The sequence below is a fragment of the Mobula birostris genome, chromosome 12 (genome assembly GCF_030028105.1).
Source record: "Mobula birostris isolate sMobBir1 chromosome 12, sMobBir1.hap1, whole genome shotgun sequence".
Taxonomy (NCBI): Eukaryota; Metazoa; Chordata; class Chondrichthyes; order Myliobatiformes; family Myliobatidae; genus Mobula; species Mobula birostris.
The window spans coordinates 102,423,769-102,449,230 of record NC_092381.1 but is presented as its reverse complement, the minus strand read 5'-3'; the positions used below and the strand labels follow the sequence as shown (position 1 = coordinate 102,449,230).

At 42.9% G+C, this 25,462-nt stretch overlaps 1 protein-coding gene across 1 annotated transcript in view; it reads right to left on the bottom strand.

Annotated features, from left to right (window-relative positions):
- The window catches only part of tnr (tenascin R (restrictin, janusin)), a 165,619-nt gene that overhangs the window by 4,262 nt on the left and 135,895 nt on the right, over positions 1-25,462 (bottom strand). The window contains exon 16 of the mRNA XM_072274562.1: positions 10,674-10,835. Within this exon, the coding sequence (XP_072130663.1) occupies positions 10,674-10,835 (162 nt within the window). The remainder of the gene's footprint in view (positions 1-10,673; positions 10,836-25,462) is intronic.

Sequence of the window (25,462 nt, the reverse complement as noted above, 5' to 3'; positions counted from 1 at the left end):
GACTACACCTCCTCCCACCCTGTCACTTGCAAGGGTGCTATTCACTTTTATGATTTTCTAACTTCTGGAAACCACTCCTGCCTATTCCCCAGGCCACCCCTTTGTTACACTTATCCCTCTGATGCCATTGCTCTTGTCTCCTAGAACTGCCCATCACCCACACCTTCCTCCTTCTCGTTCCCCACCTCCTTCCCTTTAATCTTCTCCTATTCCATTATCTTCAATCCATTTCCTCTTCCACCTGTCATCTCCTAGCTTCTCATCATTTCCACTCCCTCCTTTGCACTCTAACCTTGATTCAATGTCACCTGTCAGCAGAGAAGGGAAGTGGGGAGAAGAAGAGTGCAGTGATGTTAGGGGATTCAATCCTTGGGGGAGCAGACTGGAGATTTTGTGGACTTCAAAGAAGCACTTGGATGCTATGTTCCCTTCCAGGTGCCAGGGTCAGATTGAGTCTACAGCATTCTTCAGGCAGAGGGAGCGCAATCAGAAATCGTGGTACATATTGCTACCAATGAAATACCTATGAAAACGGATATGAGGTCCTGGTGTTCATACAGTCATCTGAATGATTTGAAATACGTTTACTTTAATACAAGAACTATCAGGAACAATGCTGCTGAACTGAGAGCATGGATCAGTACTTGGAGCAACAATGTTGTGGTAATACAGAGACTTGGCTGTCTCATGGGCAGTAAAGGATGCTGGATGCTCAGGGAGCCATGAACTTGGATTAAGAAGCGACTGTTTGCATGCAGCTTCAATAGGAAACAACAAATATTCCCATTCAGGACTACTACAGTTAAAACCCACAGTCACAGCCATGGATATTACAGTGAGCAACATCGTTTTAAGATGTTTTATAAAACTATTGATACTCAAGATCAACAGATCTTGGACTGCAGACTCAGGTTGTGAGTGGAATTCCCCTTTAAGAAAACAGAAGCATGGAAGCCAAGTCAGTCTATAGGTATGATCCAAAAGCTCCACTCCCACTATCCTGTCAGCCAACACAGTCTCTAGAAAATAAAATAGAAAATCTCAAAGCAAGATTGCAGTATTGCAGAGACAGTGGTGTACTTTGCTTCATAGAAACATGGCTATCACCCGCCATTTCAGATGCAGCGCTACAGCTTGAAGGCTTCATCATTCTCCACAATGACAGGGCAGCTCCGTCTTTTAAAGGCAGTAATGGTGGAGTATGCTTTACAATGAACTGATTGTGGTTCATCGATGTAGCAGTTCTGTCTCAGTTCTGCTCGCCCAACCTGGAACATCTAGCGGTCAAATGTCATCCATTTTATCTGCCAAGGGAACTTTCCACCATTATCTTTGTAGTGGTGTGTACATTCCAACTCAGGCCAACATCAGGTAGGCTTTGGAGCAGCTGTGCACAAAGCAGTGCACCCAGATGTCTTCCCTGTCACTGAGGGGCATTTCAACCAGTTCAACTTGAAGAACAACTACCACCAACATATCACCTATGGAACCCGAGGAGCCAGCACACTTGACCACTGTTATACCACCATCAAGGGCGCTCACCGTGCCATCCCATGCCCACACTTTGAAAAGTCCAATCATGAGACTAAAGTTTGCAGCACCAGTGGTAAGGACCAAGACAGTACGCTTAAGGGAGTCAGAGGAGTGCTTACAGGATTGCTTTTAGTCAGTGAACTGGACAATATTCTTTGTATCTGAATGAATTTGCCACAGTTGTCACTGACTTCATCAAGACCTGTATGGATGGGTGTGTGCTTTCGAGAACATGCCGGACACGCCCAAACCAAAAGCTATGGATGAACCAGGAGATTCATAGTCTGCTGAGGGCTAGATCTATGGCATTTAAGACCAGTGATCCAGAACTATGCAAGTTCAGATATGACCTACTGAAGGCTATTTTAAGAGCAAACAAACAATTCTGATTGAGTTTAGAGATGGAATCAGATGCATGTCCACTCTCAAACAAGAGAAGATCTGCAGATGCTGGAAATCAAAGCAACACACAAATTGCAGGCTAGGCAGCATCTATGGAAAAGAGTAAATAGTCAACGTTCTGAGCCAAGGCACTTCATCAGGACACACCAACTTTAGTAGGGTTTGCAGGCCATTACTTCCTACAAGACTCAAAGTTTCAACTTACATTTATTATCAAAGAATGTATAAATTATACTACCTTGAGATTTGTTTGCTTACTGGCAGCTGCAAAGCAAAAAACCTGGAGGAACCCAATTAAAAAAAATAAAGACCAACACACGATGCACACAGAGAAAGAGTAAAAAAAACACATAACATGCAAACAATAGAAGGGAACAACAACAACATCATAACCAGAATGATTCCTTAGATCCTAATTCCTGGAGCTGCTTGGAGTAGGCCAAGGCTGCAGTATTCAGTTCATCATATTAGCAGCACAAATCGCCACAAAGTTTGCAGTCAGAAAGCATAGCACCCAGGGGCAGTCTCACAGCCTTACCGTCGCAGAGAGAGGAGCCCTCACTCTGTCTGGGCTGGCGTTTAAATTGTCCGAACAGCGGACCGTGCCTCGTATTAGGACCCTGGCTCTGCTGGGGTAAATTGCTCCGGGCCTAGATGGTGCTGCCGAAGAAACCATTGTCGACCTCTCCAAATCGGCTTGGCACTGAGAGTGATCAGCCTCGCACTGGGGTTAGTTGGATGAGCATCAGAATGCCTAGGTCCCATCTCCTCTCCTCCGAATTGTCCACTTCAACCAGCATGGTTCCACCTCCAAGTGCATCGATTTTGCAGCGCACCAGCAGGGCACATCTCTCGAGCTTGCTTTGACTTTCCTCACCTCTTCATTGTATGTGGTGATTGTTTACTACAACTTACTTAAGAAAAGTGTTATTACGAATGTTTTTAATCAACTCTGTTTGCTTTCAAACTACCTAAGCCTTCGGTAGCACACATCAAAGTTGCTGGTCCTGACGAAGGGTCTCGGCCTGAAATGTCGACTGTACCTCTTCCTAGAGATGCTGCCTGGCCTGCTGCGTTCACCAGCAACTTTGATGCATGTTGCTTGAATTTCCAGCATCTGCAGAATTCCTCATGTTTAAGCCTTCGGTAGTGTCATTTTAACGTCATGAATGGCAGTGATGTTTCACTTCCAGACGAGCTCAACGCCTTTTATGCACGCTTTGAAAGGGAGAATAAAACTTCACCTGTGCAAATCACTGCAGCATCTCGTGACCCTGTCATCTCTGTCTCAGGAGGGTGAACTCTTGCAAGATGTTAAGCCCTGATGGGGCTCTGAAAGGCTCTGCCAAGCGACTGGCAGGAGTGTTTAAGGTCATCTTTAATCTCTCACTGCTGCAGTCATACCAGTGCCCAAGAAGAGCAGGGTGACCTGCCTCAATAATTATCGCCCGGCGGCACACATCTATTGTGATGAAGTGCTTTGAGAGGCTGCTTATGGCTAGAATCAACTCCTGCCTAAGCAGGGACCTGAACCCGCATCAGTTTGCCTATTTCCACAATAGGTCTACAATGGATGCAATCTCTCTGGCTTTCCACTTTGCCTTGGATCATCTAGACCAAGGTTTCCCAACCTTTTTTATGCCATTGACCCCCACCATTAACCAAGGGGTTCGTGGACCCCAGGTTGGGAACCCCGATCTGACAAAAGCGGTATCTAAATCAGGCTGTTGTTTATTGATTACAGCTCAATGTTCAACACAACTATACCCTCAGTTCTAATCAACAAGGTCCAAAACTGGGGCCTCTGTACCTCCCTCTGCAACTGAATCCTTGGCTTCCTCAGTAGGATACAACAGTCTGTGTAGATCAGAGATATCGTCTCTTCCTGAATCAACAATAATACATCTCAAGTATGCATGCTTAGCCCATTGCTCTACTCTCTCTACACCCACAACTGTGTGGCTCGGCACAGCTGAAGCGCCATCTCTTGCCTGTTCACAGTTACATATCAATTAAATAAAAGCACACACATGGAAGATGGCTTTAACTGGTGTAACGGTGCCTGTTCTGGTGCATTTTGAACTTCGTGGCATCCCGAACAGCTTTTGGCCAAGTCTTCAATCTGCTTATCTGTTTCCAGCCACCAAATGTAGTTTTGGGGGGAGACTGTTCATCTTGACTGTACCCAGGTGTCCTTCATGCAGATTTTCTAACATTCTGGTGCACAGTTTAGAGGGAGCCACAACACAAGATCCACATATCAGTGTTCTTTTATATACCAACAGTTGGACTTGTCTCATTGAGAACTCTGGAAACATAGTGTTACCATGAGCTGGCCATCCTTGAATGGTGACATCATAGACTTTTGACAATGTTGGGTCATTCCCTGTTTCCTTTTGTATTTCAGAATTTGTTACCAGCAACTGGACCACCAGTGTTGTGTGGAACACTTCCACTGGGTCACAGTATGAAGACTTTTCTTCTTCAGTTGCCAACAGTGAAAGATGTGACAAGCCATCAGCGTTGCTGTGTTGTTTGGTACCCTTGAGTTATATGTCATAAGAGTGGGCTCCTAGGAATAGTGCCCAACATCATAACCGGGTAGCAGTCATCACTGAAATTCCCTTCCTGGGATTGAAAACGGACACAGGGCTGGTGATCTGTCTCTAGCATAAACGTTTGTCTGTAGAGGAAGTGATGGAACTTCTTTATTCCCCATACTAGACTAGGGGCCTCTCGGTCAATTTGGACGTAGTTGCATTCTGTGCTCGTAAGTGATCTTGAAGCAAATGCAATCAGACATTCAGATGCATCTTTCATAATGGGTGACGAACAGCTCCAATGCCATAAAGGGACACATCACATGCCAGTCTGATGGGCAGGGTTGGGTCACAATAGGTGAGCAGTTCATCGGATGTTATTCGTCTCTTTGTTTCCTTAAATGCTTTCTCACTTCTTTCTGACTATTCCCACTTTGCTCCTGACTGTAACAGTGTGCTCAATAGATGCAGCACTGTAGCAATGTTTGGGAGAAACTGGTGGTAGAAGTTTACAAGGCCCAAGTATGGCCTGAGTTATGACACATTTTCTGATTTGGGTGCCTGTAGCACGGCTTCAGTCTTCTCTTGTGACTTATGTAAGCCATGCTTGTCACTAACATGTCCACAATATGAGATTTCATTCTTCAAAACCTCATATTTCTCTCTCTTTGCACACAGACCATACTCACTCAGCCTGGTAAGCACTTTGCCAAGGTTCTGGAGGTGCTCTTCATCATTCTTGTCAGTCACAATGATGTCATCAAGGTAACATTGTGCTCTAGGGATATCTTAGAGCACTTGGTCCCTTTTCGCCAAATTGCTGGAGCTGATGCGACGCCAAAGATGAGACAATTATACTGGAACAGTCCCTTGTGAACAATGTTCCCTCTAATTTTAGTGATCAGTGTGAGCAAAAATCTTACGTTGTGCATTTTTCCTGTGACAAAAGTATGTGCGCACTGAATGCACACATGGCACAGTTTATGTAGGTTTACAAAATATTTGACATAAAACTGCACGGAATAACAACAAAATAACATACATATTTAAGTCACTCAGTTCTTTTTTCTCTCTCCTGTCTTTGGCATTTACCCATTCTTTGTAAACTCTATCTAGACTAATAGAACTTCCATCCAATTGATAGCTTTTGATTCTCATTAACATATCCAAATGACATTCACCTAAACAGTTTCTCAGCTTGTTTTTGAATTGATTCATTAGGCTAAAACATCGCTCACAGACTTCACTAGCCACAAGAAAGGTTCCCCCAATGTACATCAACTGCGCAAGGTCGCAAAACTGTTCCTTTTGAAGTACAAATGCCACCGTTTGAAGGAAGTTTGAAATCAGTTTAGATTTAATTTTTTCTTGCACGGAGAATTTGAAATCATTAAACTGTCTAACTATTACAGTATTTTCAGCTAGAAAATCATGATATTTTAGACACAAGGCATTAACCTGTGTACTCAACCGTAATATGCTTAGCAATCCTGTAACGGGTAATAACGGGTTCTGTTGCCTGAGCTTTTGTACACCGTCCAAATGCGATTTACTTGCCAAATGACACTTCAAAAAGTCAAGTTTCCAAATATCATCCCACTTCTTTCCACCAGCAAATTCTCCAGCAACTTTTGCATCACGACAATGCAAACAGATAACTCCATTTTCCAAATCATACATAAATATTTCTCGTAGCTGAACGTTCATGACCTCATGAGCTTTTGGTAAAGCAGTTTCTACTATTTTGTTAAGCCATTCAACTTTAAACAAATTTACAGTTCTTTTGTGCTTCACGTCCTTTGCTTCTTTTGAATTCGACATATCAATATTTTTTTCAATAAAAACTTAAGCTATTTACAGGATTTGAAACAGGTCTTTGTAAACTTTACGATATGAACAATGTCCGCCAAAGATGGCTACCGTCGTGATGCAGCTGTACAAACCAGAACAGGAAAGGTGAGGTGACATAAATTAGTGATGTGCATTATGGTATTTGAAAAACCTACTAACTAGTTAACAGAAACATTTAGCTAAAAGATTATTTTCAATAAGTATAGTTATTAATTACTATATTATTTTAGGTAACTAACCTTTTGTGCGCACAGTTTCCTTTGTGCGCTGGTTGAAAAACGTGTGTGCGTGTGCACACACGCACAGCTTAGAGGGAACATAGCTCGTGAGTGTTGAATATGAGGAACTTCCTGCTTCACTCCTCAATCTCCATTTACAAATCGGCTTGTGACAAGTCAATCCTATAAAACCTCTAACTGCCAATGAAAGATGCAAATATGTCCTCTATTCATGATGGGATACTGCACAATATGCAGCACTGGTTTGATGCTCACCTTGAAATCCACACATATGCCAATAACTCCAGCCTTCCCTTTCTTGATCACTGGGACAATGGAGGTGGCCCAATTGCTCCACTCAACCTTGCAGGGAATTCCAAATGCTTCCAAGTTATGCAGGTCAGCATCCACCTTCAGCATCCATGGCACCTTCAGGCACAGGACATGTTTTACGGAATCTTGGTGTTGCTGTTTCATCCAGCAGAATTCTGGCCTTCATGCCTTTGAGCTTACCAATACCCTTCTCAAACACCTTCTCATTAGCATTAAGCAGTTGTGACAGTGTTCTGAGTTGGATGATCAGCCATGATCATAATAAATGGTGGTGCAGGCTCGAAGGGCCGAATGGCCTACTCCTGCACCTATTTTCTATGTTTCTATGTCTCTGGTTAGTGCTACCATTTGGGCTGGTGCAGCCTGTTGATGTCACACTGAGAGCTTTGACTGAGTGCCCGTCAAGTTGGATTTCTCTCAACTATTCACGTCCGAAAAGTGCTGGCCCTCCACTTTTCAACACATAAAGCTCTAACTGTTGCGTTTGGCCTCCATATGTCACATTCACTTTTAGTTTCCTTTGGGAGAGACATTTTTGTCTGTTTAAGTCTTTAGCATCACTGAGGTCTTCTCTAATTGTATCTTAGAAAAGAGTCTGTGTTATCAGCCTCTGACATTATGGACAAAGCTGACCCTGTATCCAGTGCCATTTTCAGTTTTACACCAGATACATCCACTGTGATCCAGATGATTTTGTGATCTGCTTCAGTTACACTATGCAGTTCTAGGCATGACATAGAAAATAGGTGCAGGAGTAGGCCATTCGGCCCTTCGAGCCTGTACCATCATTCAGTATGATCATGGCCGATCATCCAACTCAGAACCCTGTACCTGCCTTCTCTCCATACTCCCTGATCCCTTTAGCCTCAGTTCACCTTTGTCAGACTCTGTTGTCTGATTATGTTTTACATTTGGTAACTTTATGCATTTGCTTAGTTTTGTATTTCAGACTTTTCACTTGGTTGTACTTTTTGGATGACTTTAACATTCTCTCTATGTGACCTGTCCCTTAATGCATCAGAAAGTCCATCTCTAAAGTCACAGTACTGGGAATGTTTGTGCAGATCTGCAATTATTCAGAAACACCTTCTTCTTTTGAATGATTCCTTTTGTAAAATCTAAGTCTCTCAGCAGTTTGGGGCTTAAGTGATTTTGTAAAATTGTAACAATTTCATTGCTTTTTGGCTTTTCAGGGGTTACTAAGTTGCATAAGAGACTGTATGTTCTTACCCCCAATATACTAAGAAGTGTAGGGGCTTTCTTTTGCTCCTCCACATTGTTCACATTACAATACAGTTCCACCCTCTGATAAACAACCCCCAGCCTTCATTAGCACTATCAATTTAGTCAACTTTCTCGAATGAAGCCATCAACACGTTATTTTCACTTTAAATTCAGCGCGTCTTTCACTGTTACTCATGCCTTCCCTTGTTAGCATCCATGACGGCTTTCTCGTACTGCTTAACTCTCGCTGTTTTGTCCCATAACTGTCGGTGCAGTTCATAATATTTTCTGACATTCAGGTGCATACTCGTCGCCAATTTGTTGTGTCTGTACATAACTATATATTGATTAAATAAAAGCATGCACACAGGAGATGGCTTTAACTGGTGTATAGAGAGTGAGAGAGACAGAGTCAGAGAACAATGTGCATGCATAGACAACAGATCATATGTAGTGGTCATTGTTCTAAAAGAAATAGATCCATACATCGCACCATCTATAAATAGTTAGGCCGATGACACTACTACTGGCAGAATTTCCAAATGGTGACGAGGAGACATACAGGGCAGAGATAGATTAGCTGGTTGAGAGGTGTTGCAACAATCTTGCACTCAGTATTAGGAATTAATTGGGGGCTTCGGGAAGGGGAAGTCAATGGATGCTGCTTTCCTGTGACAGCATTTCATGTAGATGTGGCCAATGGTTGGGAGGACTTTACCTGTGATGCACAGGTCTGAATCCACTACCTTTGTATGATTTTGGTGTTTCCATATCAGGCCACGATGCAGCCAATCAGTGCACCCTCCACTAAACATTTATAGAAGTTTATCAAAGATTTAGGTGTTATGCCAAATCTCTGCAGACTCCAAAGGAAGTAGAGGCACTGCCATGCATTTTTTTGCAATTGCACTTACATGCTGGGTCCAGAACAGGTTCTCTGAAATAGTAACACTCAAGAATTTAAAATTACTAACCCTCTCCAGCTCTCATCAGCACATCTACAGTGAGCATCATTTCAACATTTAGGTTGCTGGGCATCATTATTTCACACTTCTTCATGTGGGAGAACCATATCTCCTTCATTAACAAAAAGGCTCAGGAGAGGATGTACCTCTTGCAGCGGTTAGTAAAATTCCATCTTTCCCAGAACATCCTGGTGCAATCCTACGCTGCCATCATAGCGAGCATCCGCACATCAGCCATGACTGTCTGGTTTGATGCAGCATCCTCCCACAATACACAAAAACTACAGTGAACTATCAGATCAGCAGTAAAGGTCATCGGCTACAGTCAACCATCACTACAGGACTTGTATGTGTCCTGGACAAAGAAGCAGATTCTAAAAACTCATTGTGGGCACCACACACACAAAAACATCCATCTTGAAAGCGATATAGAGTTATTAAAACAAAAACTTCACTCCGTCTTAAAATTTCTCCTCTGTGCAGTGAATCCGGTTAGCCATTCTAATTAGCCACCTCCCCACTACAAACCCCATTCTATTTACAACTTCAGTCACTGCACTGCACAGCAAACACTTTTTATAATGCTGTTTATTTTGTAAGTATATGCTGGTATTTATGCATTAAACACATTATTCCGTATCCATACTTTAACCTCTCATTTCTGTATCTTCTGTTACTGTGTCAAGAAAGAGGATGGAAGGAGAGAGATTTAATAAAGAACTGATGGACAATTTTTTTTTTAACCAGAAGGTGGCTATGGGCCAAACTTGAGCAAATAAGTCTATCCTAGATAGGGTCATATTGCATGGAATTAAACCCTTTGGCCAAATGGGCCAAACAGCTTACTTCCAGGTGATACCACCCTACCACTCCACATATACTTGTGGATCACCACTAGTCACAGACCTCCAACCAGAATAAGTCCTATTGACTACTATTCCATCTCCTATAGGCAAGTTAATCCTGAATACAAACAGTCAAGTCACCATAGATACTATGCACCTTAATTTTCTGGATAAACCTCCCAAGTGGGACCTTGTCAAGCACCTTACTAAGATCCACATAGACAACATTCACAGCTCGGTCCTTTTCAACCATCAACATCACCTCTTTGAAAAAACTCAACAAATTTAGTAAGACACAGTAACATTAGAAAACATCTTCCATTTTCTTGTTAATGTTTGTGAGAGTGCTGAGGTTTCAAATTTTCTATACTACAAGAGGAACTACATTTCACAAGCTACATCATTGAAAGTAGAGTTGTCTAGAATGGTTGTGTTTGCAAATGGCAGACAATATGAATGTTACTCTTTATATTGCTTGGGGGGGCATGGAAAGTGGGTGGGAGTTAGAAACTGTGACCATTAGATTCTAGAGGTTAGACATTTACAGAGGGGTGAGCAGAGCTCATTCCCATATCAGGGAATAATGGTGTGGGAGTAAAGTGTAATCTGCTGATTGTTGCTTCAATGTCTGAGGTAAAGAAGGTTCTTAAAGCTCGGGTGCCCCATCTGAGTGCCTGTTTGCACTGAAGAAAAGCAGGGTCTCTCTGTAAGTGCGCCACATTCTTTTGATTACTTTATCCAACAATATAAAGGGAACCTCACCAGCAGTGCCGCTGTAATCTCCAATCCTTAGTCTGTAGAGACTCCGGGCATCACTGATGTAGAAGCGATCATAGACAGCATACACCGACTCACGACCATCACGCAAATCAATCCGCAGATCATACCTGGCTTGGGCAGAAATCTTATGGATGTTGTCCAGTCCTAAAATAACAACACAAGATTACCTGCAGGTTAAAGACAGTTGTATATCAGACCTAATCTGTCTAGAGACTCGAAATAAGACAGGGCTTGTAGGCATAGACCCCAACCTCGCCCCTGGCCAGACACTGCATGCATTCTCACCAGACCACACACATATCACCTGCTGAACTCTTGCACCCAGATTTCACTGGTACACTTCGGGCCTTCAGCAGTGTCCACCCCAACACTCTCTACAAACTTTGCCAGCTGGCAGTGACTTGCCCTATCATGATTCAGGACAGAGCTATTCTGTTTCCCAATCTCTTAGCAGGTCAGGTCATTTCCCTGGGCCACACCAACCTGTTTGGTCCTTACATGCCTATCAAGTTAATCTATGGTTCTTCAACCCCTCATCTACACACTGGGTTCAATTTACAGTGACAAATGGAACTACCAGCCCATGCATCCCAGGGATGTTTGATGAAGTCCACACAGTCATGAGGAGTAGGTGCAAACTCAACATGGACATTGGCTACATGGTGAGGTGAGCCACTTCTGTGCTGTACAATTCATTAAAAGTAGAATGTCAGGCAAACTAAAATGAAGGTGGGTTTATTTAATGTCAATGTTGTTAGTTTGAATGCTTCTGCTATCTGAGAAAGACACTGGGAAACAGGACAATTTGCCAATAGTATAGATTACCCTACTCTCCTTTTGACCCTCAGTGATGGCAGCATGAACAGCTTTTTTTAAAATCTCTTCACTTGTGTTCAGACACCAGTGAAGCTGAAAATGAAGAACAGGCAGCATTTCTTACGAGAGCCTTCCCATCACAGATGTGAAGTAATCACCTATACAGTGAAGAAAAAGTTTCTGTGGCCAAAATCTTTTGATGGTGAAGGTCTAAGATAGAGTAAATGGTTAAAGAATGGAAATAGGAAAGTTAACTATTATGATTGAGATGCAAGAACAGTTGATCTGAATACAACATTGAGGCTACACTCACAACAACGTCTCACCTCTTTGCTGAACAATATTTAAAGACTGCTTCCACTGACCTTTGAGGAAAAGAGACCCAAAGATTCAAAAGAGAGGGGAAAAAGTTACCTACTTATTGTCTTAAATAAGTGATCCATTTTTTTAAACACTGACCCACTAGATTCTCTAACAAGGGGAATATCCTCTTCACATTCACTGTAATGACCCCAATCAGTTTCAAACATCACTTCTCACTCTTTTAAACTCTAGCCACACTTGCTGAGCCTGTTTGATCTTTTCTCCTGCAAGAAGCTGTCCTTGATCCTTCTCTTGGCTAGTTTCATTGCATTAACATCCTTCCAGAATATTATCCACAATGTAGAAATGTCAAAATGCTTTTAATGCAGGGGACCTTTTATATACCATGGACACCTACCATCAACCAAGAGCTCTGTGAACCCCGGGTTGGGAACCCCTGTTTTAATGTTAGTTGGGGAAGGAAGATGGATAGAGTTTAAAAATGAGATGATGGGCAAGTTAGATGATGTGAGAGAGTGTTAGGTGCCTGAAATATGATACCAGCAAGCAGTAAAAGTGGGCAGTTTAGTGCAGTTTACGAGGGGCATTTAGGTATACGCATCAATATGAAGGCAATGAGGGATACACTGTAGATGATACGGAGGAGGGGAACACAGTATAAACTGGTATTACGATTGACACAGCATTATGGGCCAGATAGCCTGTCCACTGATGTGCTGTTCCATGGTCCTTAAAATTCAATAGAGTTCAATAAAATTCAATAAAATTCAAAACCAGTATTCAATAGAGTTCCCAAACCCTGCTGCTGCCTGTCAGCAGTTTGTATGTGTTGTGTCTATGCTCAATTAAATAAAAGCACGCACGTGAGTGGTGGCTTTAACTGGTGCATTCACATTGTTCTCTCTCTCTCTCTCTCGGTACAATGCGCATGAGCAGACAACAGATCAATACATAGTGCTGGGGGGGGGGGTCATTGCTCTAAAAGAAATAGATCCATACATTATACTTCCTCCCCCTTTAAATTAATGCAACATAAAACTGTATATGTACAAAACATTCAATTTCCCTTTCATAAACACATATTCCAAATAAATCGGCTTTCATAATAACAGTCCCTAACTAACTTCACATTTCTAAAGGTTCAGTCTTTTGGGTGACGCTCTATTTTTTTCAGGATAGTGCCTCGGGACCTGTGGGGTGGCTTTAGGTTTGGCAGGTGTTTTGTCAACAATAATGTTCTTGTCGCACCTTTGGACCCATAGAGTGGCACCAGGTTTGGCAGGTGTCTTTCTAAGGCAACGTTCTCAGTTTCCTGTGTCACATTGCTGTCAGTGACTTCATCACTGAGAGGTAAGCCCGGTGACTGTAATATGTCCATCTTTTGGATGTAATCGACTCAGATGTGTTCTTCGGTTGAGCATCCAGTATCTGGTCCACATGATGTCTCCATGTCTGATCTTTAACATCCACTGAGTACATCAGTGGTCCAGTTCTTGTAACTACCCTACCGGGTATCCACTTGTCTTTTCTGTAATCATGGGCTAGGACTTCCTGTCCAATCTTGAAGCTCCTTGCCACTTCGAATGTTTATTCTGTACTTCCCTCCAGAGGTCTGGTTTAAGAGGTCTATGTGAGATCTCAGACTCCTGTTCATGAACAGCATTGTAGGTGTCTGATTTGTTGTCGCATGAACAGAGTTCTGATACACAAAAAGGAGGTTGTCCACCTTGTGCTGTAGAGAAATGTCCTCCTTGTCCATTGCTTTAATGGACTTCTTGAAGGTTTGGATAAACCTTTCAGCTAACCCATTCATTGTAGGGTGGTGAGGAGCTGACTTGAAATGTGTGATGCCATTTTTCTTCATGAACAGTTGGTAGTCTTCTGACATGTATTGTGGTCTGTTGTCACTCACAAATTGCTCAGGTAAGCTGTTTCTGGTTAAGGTAGTCCTCAGAGTAGTGACAGTCTTTGCTGAGATGGCTGACTTCATTGGTATAACCTCCGGACACTTCAAATGAGTATCCACAGAAATCCAAAACATGGAGTCCATGAATGGCCCGGCAAAGTTGATACGTACTCTTTGCCATGGTGATGACAGCTACTTCCACAGGTGTAATGGTGTCTGTGGGGGTGTATTTTGAACCTTTTTGGAATCCTGAACAGCTTTTTGCCAAGTCTTCGATCTGTTTATCTATTCTCTTCTCATTAGCATGAAGCAGCTGTGCCAGTCTCTGGTTAGTGCTACCATTTGGTCTGCTTGTCGATGTCACACTGAGAGCTTTGATTGAGTGCCAGTCTAGTTGGATTTTTCTCAACCATTCATGTCCAAAAATTGTTGGCCCCTCCACTTTTCAACACATAAAGCTCTAACTGTTGCGTTTGGCCTCCATATGTCACATTCACATTCAGTTTCCTTTGGGAGACACTTTTTCACCTTTAGCATCCCTGAGGTCTTCTTTAGTTGTATGTTAGAAAACAGTCTTTTGTAGTCGGCCTCTGAAATTATGGACAAAGCTGACCCTGTATCCAGCTCCATTTTCAGTTTTACACCGGACACATCCATTGTGATCCAGATGATTTTGTGATCTGTTTCAGTAATACTGCAGTTCTAGGCATGACAGCTCACCTTTGTCAGACTCTATGTTGTCTGATTCAGTTTTACATTTGGTAACTTTATGCATTTGCTTAATTTTGTGTTTGAAATTTTTCACTCAGTTGACATTCTCTCTTTGTGACCTTGTCTGTGACACTTTCTGCAGATATTTTCTTTGAACCAACAGCTGATTGCTTCATGGGAGGATTTGCCACATTGATAACATCTTTGGCTCAACATTCAAGGACATATTGGGAATTTCACATTATAACCTCCTTTTCTGTAGTTCTGCTGCATCCTTTGCTGCAATCTTTAACCATATTGCAATGGTCAATGCACATTCTAATTTTAGGTCTCTTTCTGCCAGTAGCCTCATTTGAGTGCTTTGACTCTGCATGCCACATACAAGCCTGTCCCTTAATGCATCAGAAAGTCTATCTCTAAAGTCACAGTACCGGGAAAGTTTGCGCAGTTCTGCAATGTGTTCAGGAATGCTTTCATCCTTTGACTGGTTCCTTTTGTAAAATCTAAATCTCTCAGCTATTACCCAGCAGTTTAGGACTCAAGTGATTCTGTAAAATTGGAGCACTCTCATCGAACTTCTTGCTTGCTGGCTTTTTAGGGGTTATTAAGTTGCATAAGAGACCGTACTTCCATGCACCCATTAAGCTAAGAAGCGTAGAGGCTTTGTTTTGCTCCTCCACATTGTTTGCGTTGCAATAAAGTTCCACCCTCTCAATATATGACTCCCAGTTTTCATTAGCACTATCAAATTCATCAACTTTCCTGACTGAAGCCGTCACCATATTATTTTTACTTTAAATTCAGTGTCTTTCACTGTTTACTATGCACTGTACTTGGGCCTTGATTAGTGTCCATGATGACTTTCTCATGCTGTTTAACTCTCATTATTGCATTCCATAACTGTCAGTGCAGTTCATGATATTTTCTGACATTCAGGTTTGTACTCGCCAACAATTTGTTGTGTCTGGGCACGACTACATATCAATTGCAGAGAGAGAGAGAGAGGGAGAGAGAGAAAATGAGAGAATGAGAATGAATTATGTTCTCCCCGTAATTGTGTGCATTTCCTCCGGGTGTTCCAGTTTCCTCCCACATTCCAAATGTGTACTATTAGGGTCGCTGAGTTGTGGGCGTACCATTAGGGTTGCTGAGTTGTGGGCGTACTATTAGGGTTGCTGAGTTGTGGGCGTACCATTACGGTTGCTGAGTTGTGGGCGTACCATTACGGTTGCTGAGTTGTGGGCGTACCATTAGGGTTGCGGAGTTGTGGGCGTACCATTAGGGTTGCTGAGTTGTGGGCGTACCATTAGGGTTGCTGAGTTGTGGGCGTACCATTACGGTTGCTGAGTTGTGGGCGTACCATTACGGTTGCTGAGTTGTGGGCGTACCATTAGGGTTGCGGAGTTGTGGGCGTACCATTACGGTTGCTGAGTTGTGGGCGTACCATTAGGGTTGCGGAGTTGTGGGCGTACCATTACGGTTGCTGAGTTGTGGGCGTACCATTAGGGTTGCGGAGTTGTGGGCGTACCATTACGGTTGCTGAGTTGTGGGCGTACCATTAGGGTTGCTGAGTTGTGGGCGTACCATTACGGTTGCTGAGTTGTGGGCGTACTATTACGGTTGCGGAGTTGTGGGCGTACTATTTTGCTGGCACAAGTGTGGCGACACTTGAGGACTGCCCAGTAGAATCCTTGCTGATCTGATTTTTCAAAACAATGCCATATTTTCAATGTACATGTAACAAGTAAAGTTCATCTTTTTCATCTTTGGCCTCATCAATGATTCATATACCTCCACACCAGCATTTTGAGAGTGAAGCACTGAGACACCCAAATCTAAACCCTGAAGCCTCAGACCACTGAGATTTTACCTTCACAGCCAAAATGGAAAATATCATAGCTTCCCACATTGTACTCCATTGGAGTACATAAGGTTTTTGCCTGCTAATTTAATCCATCAATATCTTTTAGAAACCTACTTCACTAAATCTCCAACTTTACAAAACACATTTCGTCCTCATGCACTCCCCTACATTCTGTGAAATGGATCTTAACTGTTCTGCTCAGTGATTCTCCAATGGATATGTACTTTCCCCACTGATAACAGCACATTTTTTTACAATTGCCCCTGTAAGGATGTAGAGGCCCCTTGATCAGATTTCACTCAGTCCTGATCAGATTTCTGGTTGGTTAAACATTGACTCTTATTCTAGATTACTGCTACTGCATGTACTGTCAATGACCAAGCTTACTACTTGTTGCTTATTTTTATCAGTGATGTTGGTATTTCAGCTGCCTCAAGAAGTGGAGTTCTGTACAGTACTGTGACAAGAGACCTTGATGAGGATGGTTTGGATCCAAGTACTAGAGTATCGGAGGCTGGAATCGAGACACGGTATAAAGCTGGAACAAGAACAAAATGCTTAACGATATCTCTAGTTAGGCTTACAACTGAGCACCAAACCTCAATTCAGGTGCTCTTTCAATACTCCATTCCTGGCACCCAAAACATGATTGCCAATTAGCGGGGCCATCCTGAACCCTTAAAGGGGCCACACCAGCTATCCATACTCCGAAGAGTTAGAGCATCTAAACCCCGGGGAGTTAGAGCATCTAAACCCCAGGGAGTTAGAGCATCTAATCCTTGGAAACTGGTGTGGTTGAGAGCGTGTCATAACAGGACCCTCTCCCCTACAGGTGACTCCTGATGGCTCTGGCTGCTCAGAGATGTGATGATAATAGTTGTGGGTGAGAGATAGATCCAAGATGTCTCTTTCAGGGCACCCAGCACCTACCCTCGGGCCTGAATCCTTCCCAGTTCATGTACTGCTGAACTCCTAAACAGTACATGAGTCCAAGAGTCCTCATGAAGGCCTGTTCCCCATCGAAAGACCTGGGTGGTGGTGGGGCTAAGGGGCTGGTGCTTAGTTTAGAGATGTGGAAAGTGGGATTGATCCTTGGGGAGCTGCAAGGTGTAAGCCACCAGGTTTACTTCTCTCAAGACTTTGAAGGATCCAGCGAACTTGGGTACCAAATTTCCAGACTCCACCTGGAGAGGCAAATCCTGAGTGGACAGCCAGCCCTATTGCCCAAGCTGCAAAGTGGGCCCATATTCTCCTACGTTTTGCCTTGGTCTCTGCATTCTGGATAGAGGCCAGAAAAATCTCTCTTGCCTTGGTCCATTTCTGCTTGCAGCATTGGTTGAGATCTTCATAAGACCATAAGACAAAGGAGCAGAAGTAGGCCATTCAGCCAGTCGAGTCTGCTCCGCCATTTTATCATGAGCTGATCCATTTTCTGCTATTTAGTCCCACTCCCCTGCCTTCTCACCATAACCTTTGATGCCCTGGCTACTCAGATACCTATCAATCTCTGCCTTAAATACACCTAATGACTTGGCCTCCACTGCTGCCCGTGGCAACAAATTCCAAAGATTCATCACCTTCTGACTAAAAAAAATTCTTCGCATTTCTGTTCTGAATGGGCGCCCTTCAATCCTTAAGTCATGCCCTCTCATACTAGACTCCCCCATCATGGGAAACAACTTTGCCACATCCACTCTGTCCATGCCCTTCAACATTCGAAATGTTTCTATGAGGTCTCCCCTCATTCTTCTAAACTCCAAGGAATACAGTCCAAGAGTGGACAAACGTTCCTCATATGTTAACCCTCTCATTCCTGGAATCATTCTAGTGAATCTTCTCTGTACCCTCTCCAACGTCAGCACATCCTTTCTTAAATAAGGAGACCAAAACTGCCCACAGTACTCCAAGTGAGGTCTCACCAGCGCCTTATAGAGCCTCAACATCACATCCCTGCTCCTATACTCTATTCCTCTAGAAATGAATGCCAACATTGCATTTGCCTTCTTCACTACTGACTCAACCTGGAGGTTAACTTTAAGGGTATCCTGTACGAGGACTCCCAAGTCCCGTTGCATCTCAGAACTTTGAATTTTTTCCCCATTTAAATAATAGTCTGCCCATTTATTTTTTCTGCCGAAGTGCATAACCATACACTTTCCAACATTGTACTTCATCTTCAGCCGCAGGGAACCTAACCTCGGCCTCCTGCTCCAGGAAGAGTGGTGGAGGATAACCAAACTGGCACTCGAACGGTGACGTCCTGTGCATCGAATGCTGTAAGGTGTTGTGGGCAATCTCTGCACACATCAAATGGTCACACAACTCATCAGGTCTTTCTAAAGCCAGACATCTTAGGGTTCATTCCAAATCTTGGTTGGTTTGCTCCGACTGGCCATTGGAAAGACTTGCTGTTCCCCCAGTCAGCTTATAGGATACCCTCCAGAAACGTGATGTGAATTGTGGGCCACGATCTGAGACAATGTCCATAAGAATCCGAGGATCCTGACGACCTGGTCCAGGACAATTTCGGCTATCTCCGCTGCACATGGTAGCTTCTTCAAGGTAATGAACTTGCGGGCTTTCAAAAACAGATCAACAGTTTCCATGATGACCGTCTTCCCCTTGGTAAGCAGGGCTCCTTGTTCCGGGCGCGCACCTCACATACCTGTACGTACTGACAAACCTCTTCCATCATTCTGGGCCACCGATACCTCTTCTCAATAAACTGGAGGGTCCTGGCAATCCCTGGGAGAGTGGTCATTCTCAATGAATGTCCCCATTGGAGGACCTGAGTCCGGACAGAACTTGGGATAAACAGCTGACCCAGAGGACCGTTTTTAGGGATCTCCACTTGTGCTCGGACCTTGCAAACAAGAGCGTCGATTTCCAAATGAATTGGCACTATCACCTTGGCCTGGGGCAAAATGGTGGTAGGCTTCTCCTCTCATTCCAGTTCATCAAACTGATGGGACAGGCTTCTGGTTCTTAGACCCGGTTCGATAGGTCAGGATGAAATTAAACCAGTTAAAGAACAAAGACCACTTGGCCTCTCGGCCTCCTGAATATAAGCTAGGTTCTTGTGGTCTGTCCAAATGATGCAAGGGTTCTTGGCCCCCTTAACCACAAGAAGCTTCCCATTCCTGAAGTCATAGTTATTCTCTGCCAGAGATAGCTGCCTGGAGAAGAATGCACACGGGTGGAGTTCATCATCCGAAGGTGATCATTGAGACAACACTGCACCCACTCCGATGTCTGAGGAGTCCACCTGCATGGTGAAGGAAGGTCCGGGTTAGGAGAAACAAAGATGGGAGCTGATGTGAACCGCTGTTAAAGCCCTGTGAAAGCAGCCTCCGCTTCAGTAGTCCAGACAAAAGGGCCCGTGGATTTCTTAGTTAGCACCGTCAGTGGAGCTGCTACTGAGCTGAAGTTTCTGATGAACTTCTGTTTGAAGTTTGCAAACCCCAGGAATCATTGGACCTGTTTGACACTGGATGGTGGTGGCCAGTCTCTGACTGCCTGGGTCTTGGTAGGGACCATCTTGAGATTGCCATTGGAGATGATGAAACACAAAAATGAAATGGTCATGCATGAAATTCAAACTTTTCCAGCAGGACATAGTCTATGGTCTAGAAATCCCTTTAAGACATTTCTGACCTGAGCAACGTGCTCCTCCATGGACTTTGAGAAGATTAGGCTATCATCCAAGTAAACAAAGGCAAACTTATGGAGAGTATCCCAGACCACGTCATTTATAAAGGACTGAAAGACTGCTGGAGCGTACACAAGACTGAAGGGTATAACCATGGTTCCCCGTCGGTTTATTGAATGTAGTTTTCCACTCATCGCCCTCCTTTATACAGAAAGATTGAATGCACTCCATAGGTCTAGCTTTTTGAACATTCTTGCTCCTTGGAGCATCTCGAAGGGTGTATTTATGAGTGGAAGGGGGTAATGATTCTTGGTCATTATGCAGTTTAACCCCCTAAAATCAATGCATGCCCACAAGCTCCCATCTTTCTTTTGTACGAAGATGAAGCCTGTGCTGGCAGGTGTGATGGAGGGCTGAATAAAGCCCGTGGTAAGAGCTTCCTTCATATACTCTTTCCTTCTCTCTGGGCCTGACAGCATGTACAATAGACCCCGCGGGGGACAAGTACCGGACAGAAGAGGTGACTTGTACAAGAGGAATGGATGACTCCTGAAATGGAGCAAGTTTTGCTAATGCTGTTCATGTGGGTTTAAACTAATCTTGCAGAGGATTCATTCCTCAAGTCTAACAATTAAGAAAATTGACGCAAATATAGACCTTTAAGCAAATTTAATATGCAGACCAAGCTGGAACAGGACAAAAAGTAAGGATAAGTTAACCTGCATTTATTTTCATGCAAGAGGCCTGACAACTGAGGCAGAGGAGCACAGTAAATGGAAATGCAGGGGCAGGATAAGTATATGGAACTGGAATATTAGAGCCATTACAAAAACATGGTTGACAGAGGGACGGGACTGAAGCTCAATGTTCTGGGGTGCAAATGCTTCAGGTGAGATAGACTTGGAGGGTTTTGCATTTCCGATTAGAAAGAACATCACAGTACTTCAAGAGGATATTACTGGGGTTCATCTGGAGAGGTATATGCGTAGATTTTAAAGGTAGAAGGGGAAGATTCCTTTATTGGGATTGTATCATATGCCCCCCAACAATCCACAGGAATTAGAGTAAATACGTAGGGAATTCACTTATCAGTGTTGGTATAATAAGGTTGTAATAGCAGGTGATTTTAACTTCCCTCATACTGACTTGGGGTTATGATAATAATATGTTTGATGAAGTGAAATTTATAAATGGGTCCATATATGTTTTCTCAAGAGAAGTTAAAAAGCAGTAAAGAGGACAGAAGGCATCAGGGTGGTAGATTTGTTTACAAGGTTACAAGTGGTTGGCAAGTTTGGTGGGTTAGATCCCATGGGACCAAGGAAGAACCAGCAACCAGCCAATTGGATACTAAATAGGCTTGGAGGAAGGTGTCAGAGTGTAGTCGGGGGGGGCGCAAAGGGATGGTGTTGGGTCCAATATTATGGTCATCTATACTCTAAAATGACATTGCTGTTAACATGGTTAACAAGATTTCTGGTGACACTAAAATTAAGATGATAAAGAAGGTTAAGACCACAACAAGATCTAGATGAAATGCTGAATTGAGCCAAGGAATGGCAGACAGAATATAACTCAGACAGTCATCTGTAAATTACATTTTGTGCAGTTGTGCAGTATAAAAATAGGATTATGTGACTGAGGAATTGGTGCAGGGGATAGGGTTTCAGATTTCTAGATCATTGGGATCATTTCTGGGGAAGGAATGACCTGCACAAAAAGGATGGGTTATATTTAAACTCGAAGGGGACCAATATCCTTGTGGGGAGATTTGCTAGAACTGCTGGGGAGGCTTTAAGCTACTTAGGCAGGGGAATAGGAACCAGAGTGATAGGGCACAGGATGGGGCAGTTGGTATACAAGTAGATGCCGTGTGTGGTGAGACTGTGAGGAGGGACAGGTAGATGAAAGGGCAAAGTTACTGTCTGTAGAATGGGTTGAAGTGTGTCTTTAAACTAAATAGTAGGTTGCACAGTTTGGGAAAATGAGGATAAAATAAAAGGGAAGGATAGCGTAGGGGAGGTTATGAACATAGTCTCCAGAAATCGAACAAGATGACAAAAAATTTAGAACAGAATAAAAATTTAACTTCCGGTAACATGGAGGCAAAATTGAAGAGGGTGATGAATACTAGACCAGAATTCAGTGTTATATTTTGAATAAACATAGTATAATTAGATGATCTTGTAGCACAGTTAGAAATTAGCAGGTATTACACTGTGGGCATCACTGTGTCATGGCTGAAAGAACATGATAGTTGAGCCCTTCAGATCCAGGGATTAATTGTTTCGAAAGGACAGGCCGGTAGGTATAGGGTATGGGGTGACTCTGCTGGTGAAAAATTAAATCAAATCCTTAGAGAAAGGTGGCATGGGATCGGAAGATTTAGAATCATTGTGGGTAATTCATTATTCACTTCTTAATTCGGGCATAAAGTTCCAAAAGGTGTGGGCACCTTTTCTTGAATATTTTCATAATTCCCGTTTAGATTAAGGGTTCATCCCTCCTTTTTCTCTTTTGCATTTAAATCCCTTACTTCCAGCTTCTTTCGGTTAAGATTCACATTTTTTTTTTGATGTGTAAACATATTATAGCTCAGGTAGTAGGCAATATACCTTTTTATAAACACAACTCTGTGGTGATAAAAGTTCTGATTAACTTTTCTATATATCGTAAAGTTGACTTGGAGTTGGGTAGTGGGAGGATGGGGTGGTAACTAACTTCATACAATTCTACTATGGGTGCTTTTCCTTAACTGTTATGAACTGTACATTTGATATGTTTGTTTCACACTGTATAAACCAATCTTTTTTTACTTTTTTTGTTGTTGCATTGTAGAAATTTATGAAAAAATTAGTTAAAAAAAAGAATCATTGTGGGTAGAGTTAAGAAACTGAAAGATTAAAAAGACCCTGATGGGAGTTCTATCCAGGCCTTAAAACAGTTGCCACAATGTGGCGTACAAATTACAATGGAAGATAGAAAAGGCATATAGAAAGGGCACTGTTAGAATAGGGGGATTTCAATATGCAAGGGGATTGGGAAAATTAGGTTGGTGCTTGATCCCCAGGGAAGGAATTTGTAGAATGTCTAGGAGATGGCTTTTTAGTGCAGCTTGAGGTCGAGTCAAATCGGAAAAAGGTAATTCTGGATTGGATGTTGTGTAATGAACCAGTTTTGATTAAGGATCTTGGGGTAAAGGAACCCTTTGGAAGTAATGATCATAATATGATAGAATAAACCATAATCATAATATGATAGAACAAGCAGCTATAATCGGGTGTGTCAGATTTTAGTAAAGGGGACTACAGAGACCTTAGAGAGTGTTTGGGAGGAACTTAGAAGGCACACAGCAGATCAGTACATCCCAAAGATGTAGTGTTCTAAAGGGAGGGTGTGGCAACCGTGGCTGACAAGGGAAGTTAAAGACAGCATAAAAACAAAAAAGAGAGCATATACTATGGTAAAAATTATTGGGATGCTAGAGGATTGAAAAGCTTTGAAAAACCAACAGAAAGGAACTAAAAAGCAATAAGCAGAGAAAAGATGAAATTATGAAGGCAAGTGAGACAACAATATTAAAGTTTTTTCAGATTATATAAAGAGTAAAAGAGAAGTGAGAGTGGATATCGGACCACTGGAAAATGATACTGAAGAGGTAATAATGGGGGACAAAGAAATGGTGGACAAACTTGATAAGTATTTTGTGTGAGTCTTCACTGTGGAAGACACCAGCATTATGACAGAAATTGAAGAGTGTCTGGGGCAGAGGTGAGTGTAGTCACTAATACTAAGGAGAAGGTACTTGGGAAGCTGAAAAGTCTGAATGTATGTAGATAAGTCACCTGGACCAGATAGACTACACACCAGGGTTCTGAAAGAGGAATCTGAAAAGATTCTGGAGGCATTAGTAATGATCTTTCGAGAATCACTAGATTCTGGAATGGTTCAAGAGGACTGGGAAATTGCAAATGTCTCTCCACTCTTTAAGAAGGGAGGAAGACAAAAGACAGGAAATTGCAGGCTAGTTAGCCTGACTTCAGTGGTTGGTAAGATGTTGAAGTCATTATGAAGGATGAGGTTTCAGGTTACTTGGTGGCTGAAGTCAGCATTGCTTCCCTATGGGGATATCTTGCCTAAAGAACCTGTTAGAATTTCTTGGGGAAATAACAGGCAGGCAAAGTAATGCCAGAAATTCAATAGCTGTCAGTAGATGTTGTTTAATTTCAGAAGGCCTTTGACAAGGTGTTGCATATGCTTGGAAGCTGAAAGTTCTGGACCAGATGGACTACATCCCCGGGTTCTGAAAGGGGCTGCTAAACAAGATAAGAACCTATAGTATTACAGGAAAGATACAAGCATGGATAGAAGATTGGTTGACTGGCTGGAAGCAGTGGGAATGGTGGCTTCTGGTGACTAGTATTCTGCTGGGTTCAGTGTTTGGACTGTTTCTTCTCACATTATGTGCCAATGAATGATGGAATTGATAGCTTTGTGGCCAAGTTTGAGGATGATGCAAAGGTAAGAGGAAGTTTAGGTAATTTTGAGGAAACAGGAAGTCTTCAGAAGGACTTGGGCAGATAGGAGAATGGTCAAAGAAGTGGCAGATTCAAGTACAAGTTCAAGTTTATTGTCATCTGACTGTACGTATCTACAACCAAATGAAACAATGTTCTTCCGGACCACAGTGCACCCACAAAACATATCACACACAGCACTTAGACCAAAATATTACCATAAATAAGTTAATAAAATATAATTCAATATGCTTGCAGCACAGGTAAACAGTAAACAGCTCACTGTCCTAGTGATGAGGCCTCCATGATGGCAGGGTATTCATTAGTGTCACAGCCTGAGGGAAGAACCCAGTCTGGCAGTCCTAGTCCTGATGCTCTTGTTCCTCCTTCCTGATGGTAGTGGGTCAAAGAAATTGGGGAATGGGTGTGGAATCTTCTTCAGGGACGCTTTGTGCCCTTTGTCTGCAACAGTCCCAGTAAATGTCATAGAGAAGGGGCAGGGAGACTCCGATGATCCTCTTGGCAGTTTGTGTTCTGATCCCTTGCAGCTTCCACACCACACACAATGCAGCCAGACAGGACAGTCCTGATGGTGCTCCTGTAGAAAGTTGGAGGCAGGCAGCCTTGCATATCTTCAGTCTCCTCAGAAAGTGTAGATGCTGCTGGTGCTTTCTTGACTAGTGAGGAAGGTCCAGTTTAGATCCATCTGCTATGTGCACACAAGGAACTTTCTCTCCACAGCAGAGCCATTGATCTAGGATGGATATTGCCCATCTATGCCTTCCAAAAGTCTACAATCATCCTGTTTGTCCTACCCACATAGAGACTCAGGTTGCAGTGCAGGGAAGTGTATGGTCGTCCATTTTGGCAGAAGAAATAAAAACTTAGACTATTTTCTAAATGCGGAACAAAATCAGAGATCACAGTTGTAAAGGGACTTGGGAATCCTCATACAGGATTCCGTAAAGGTTAATTTGTAGGCTG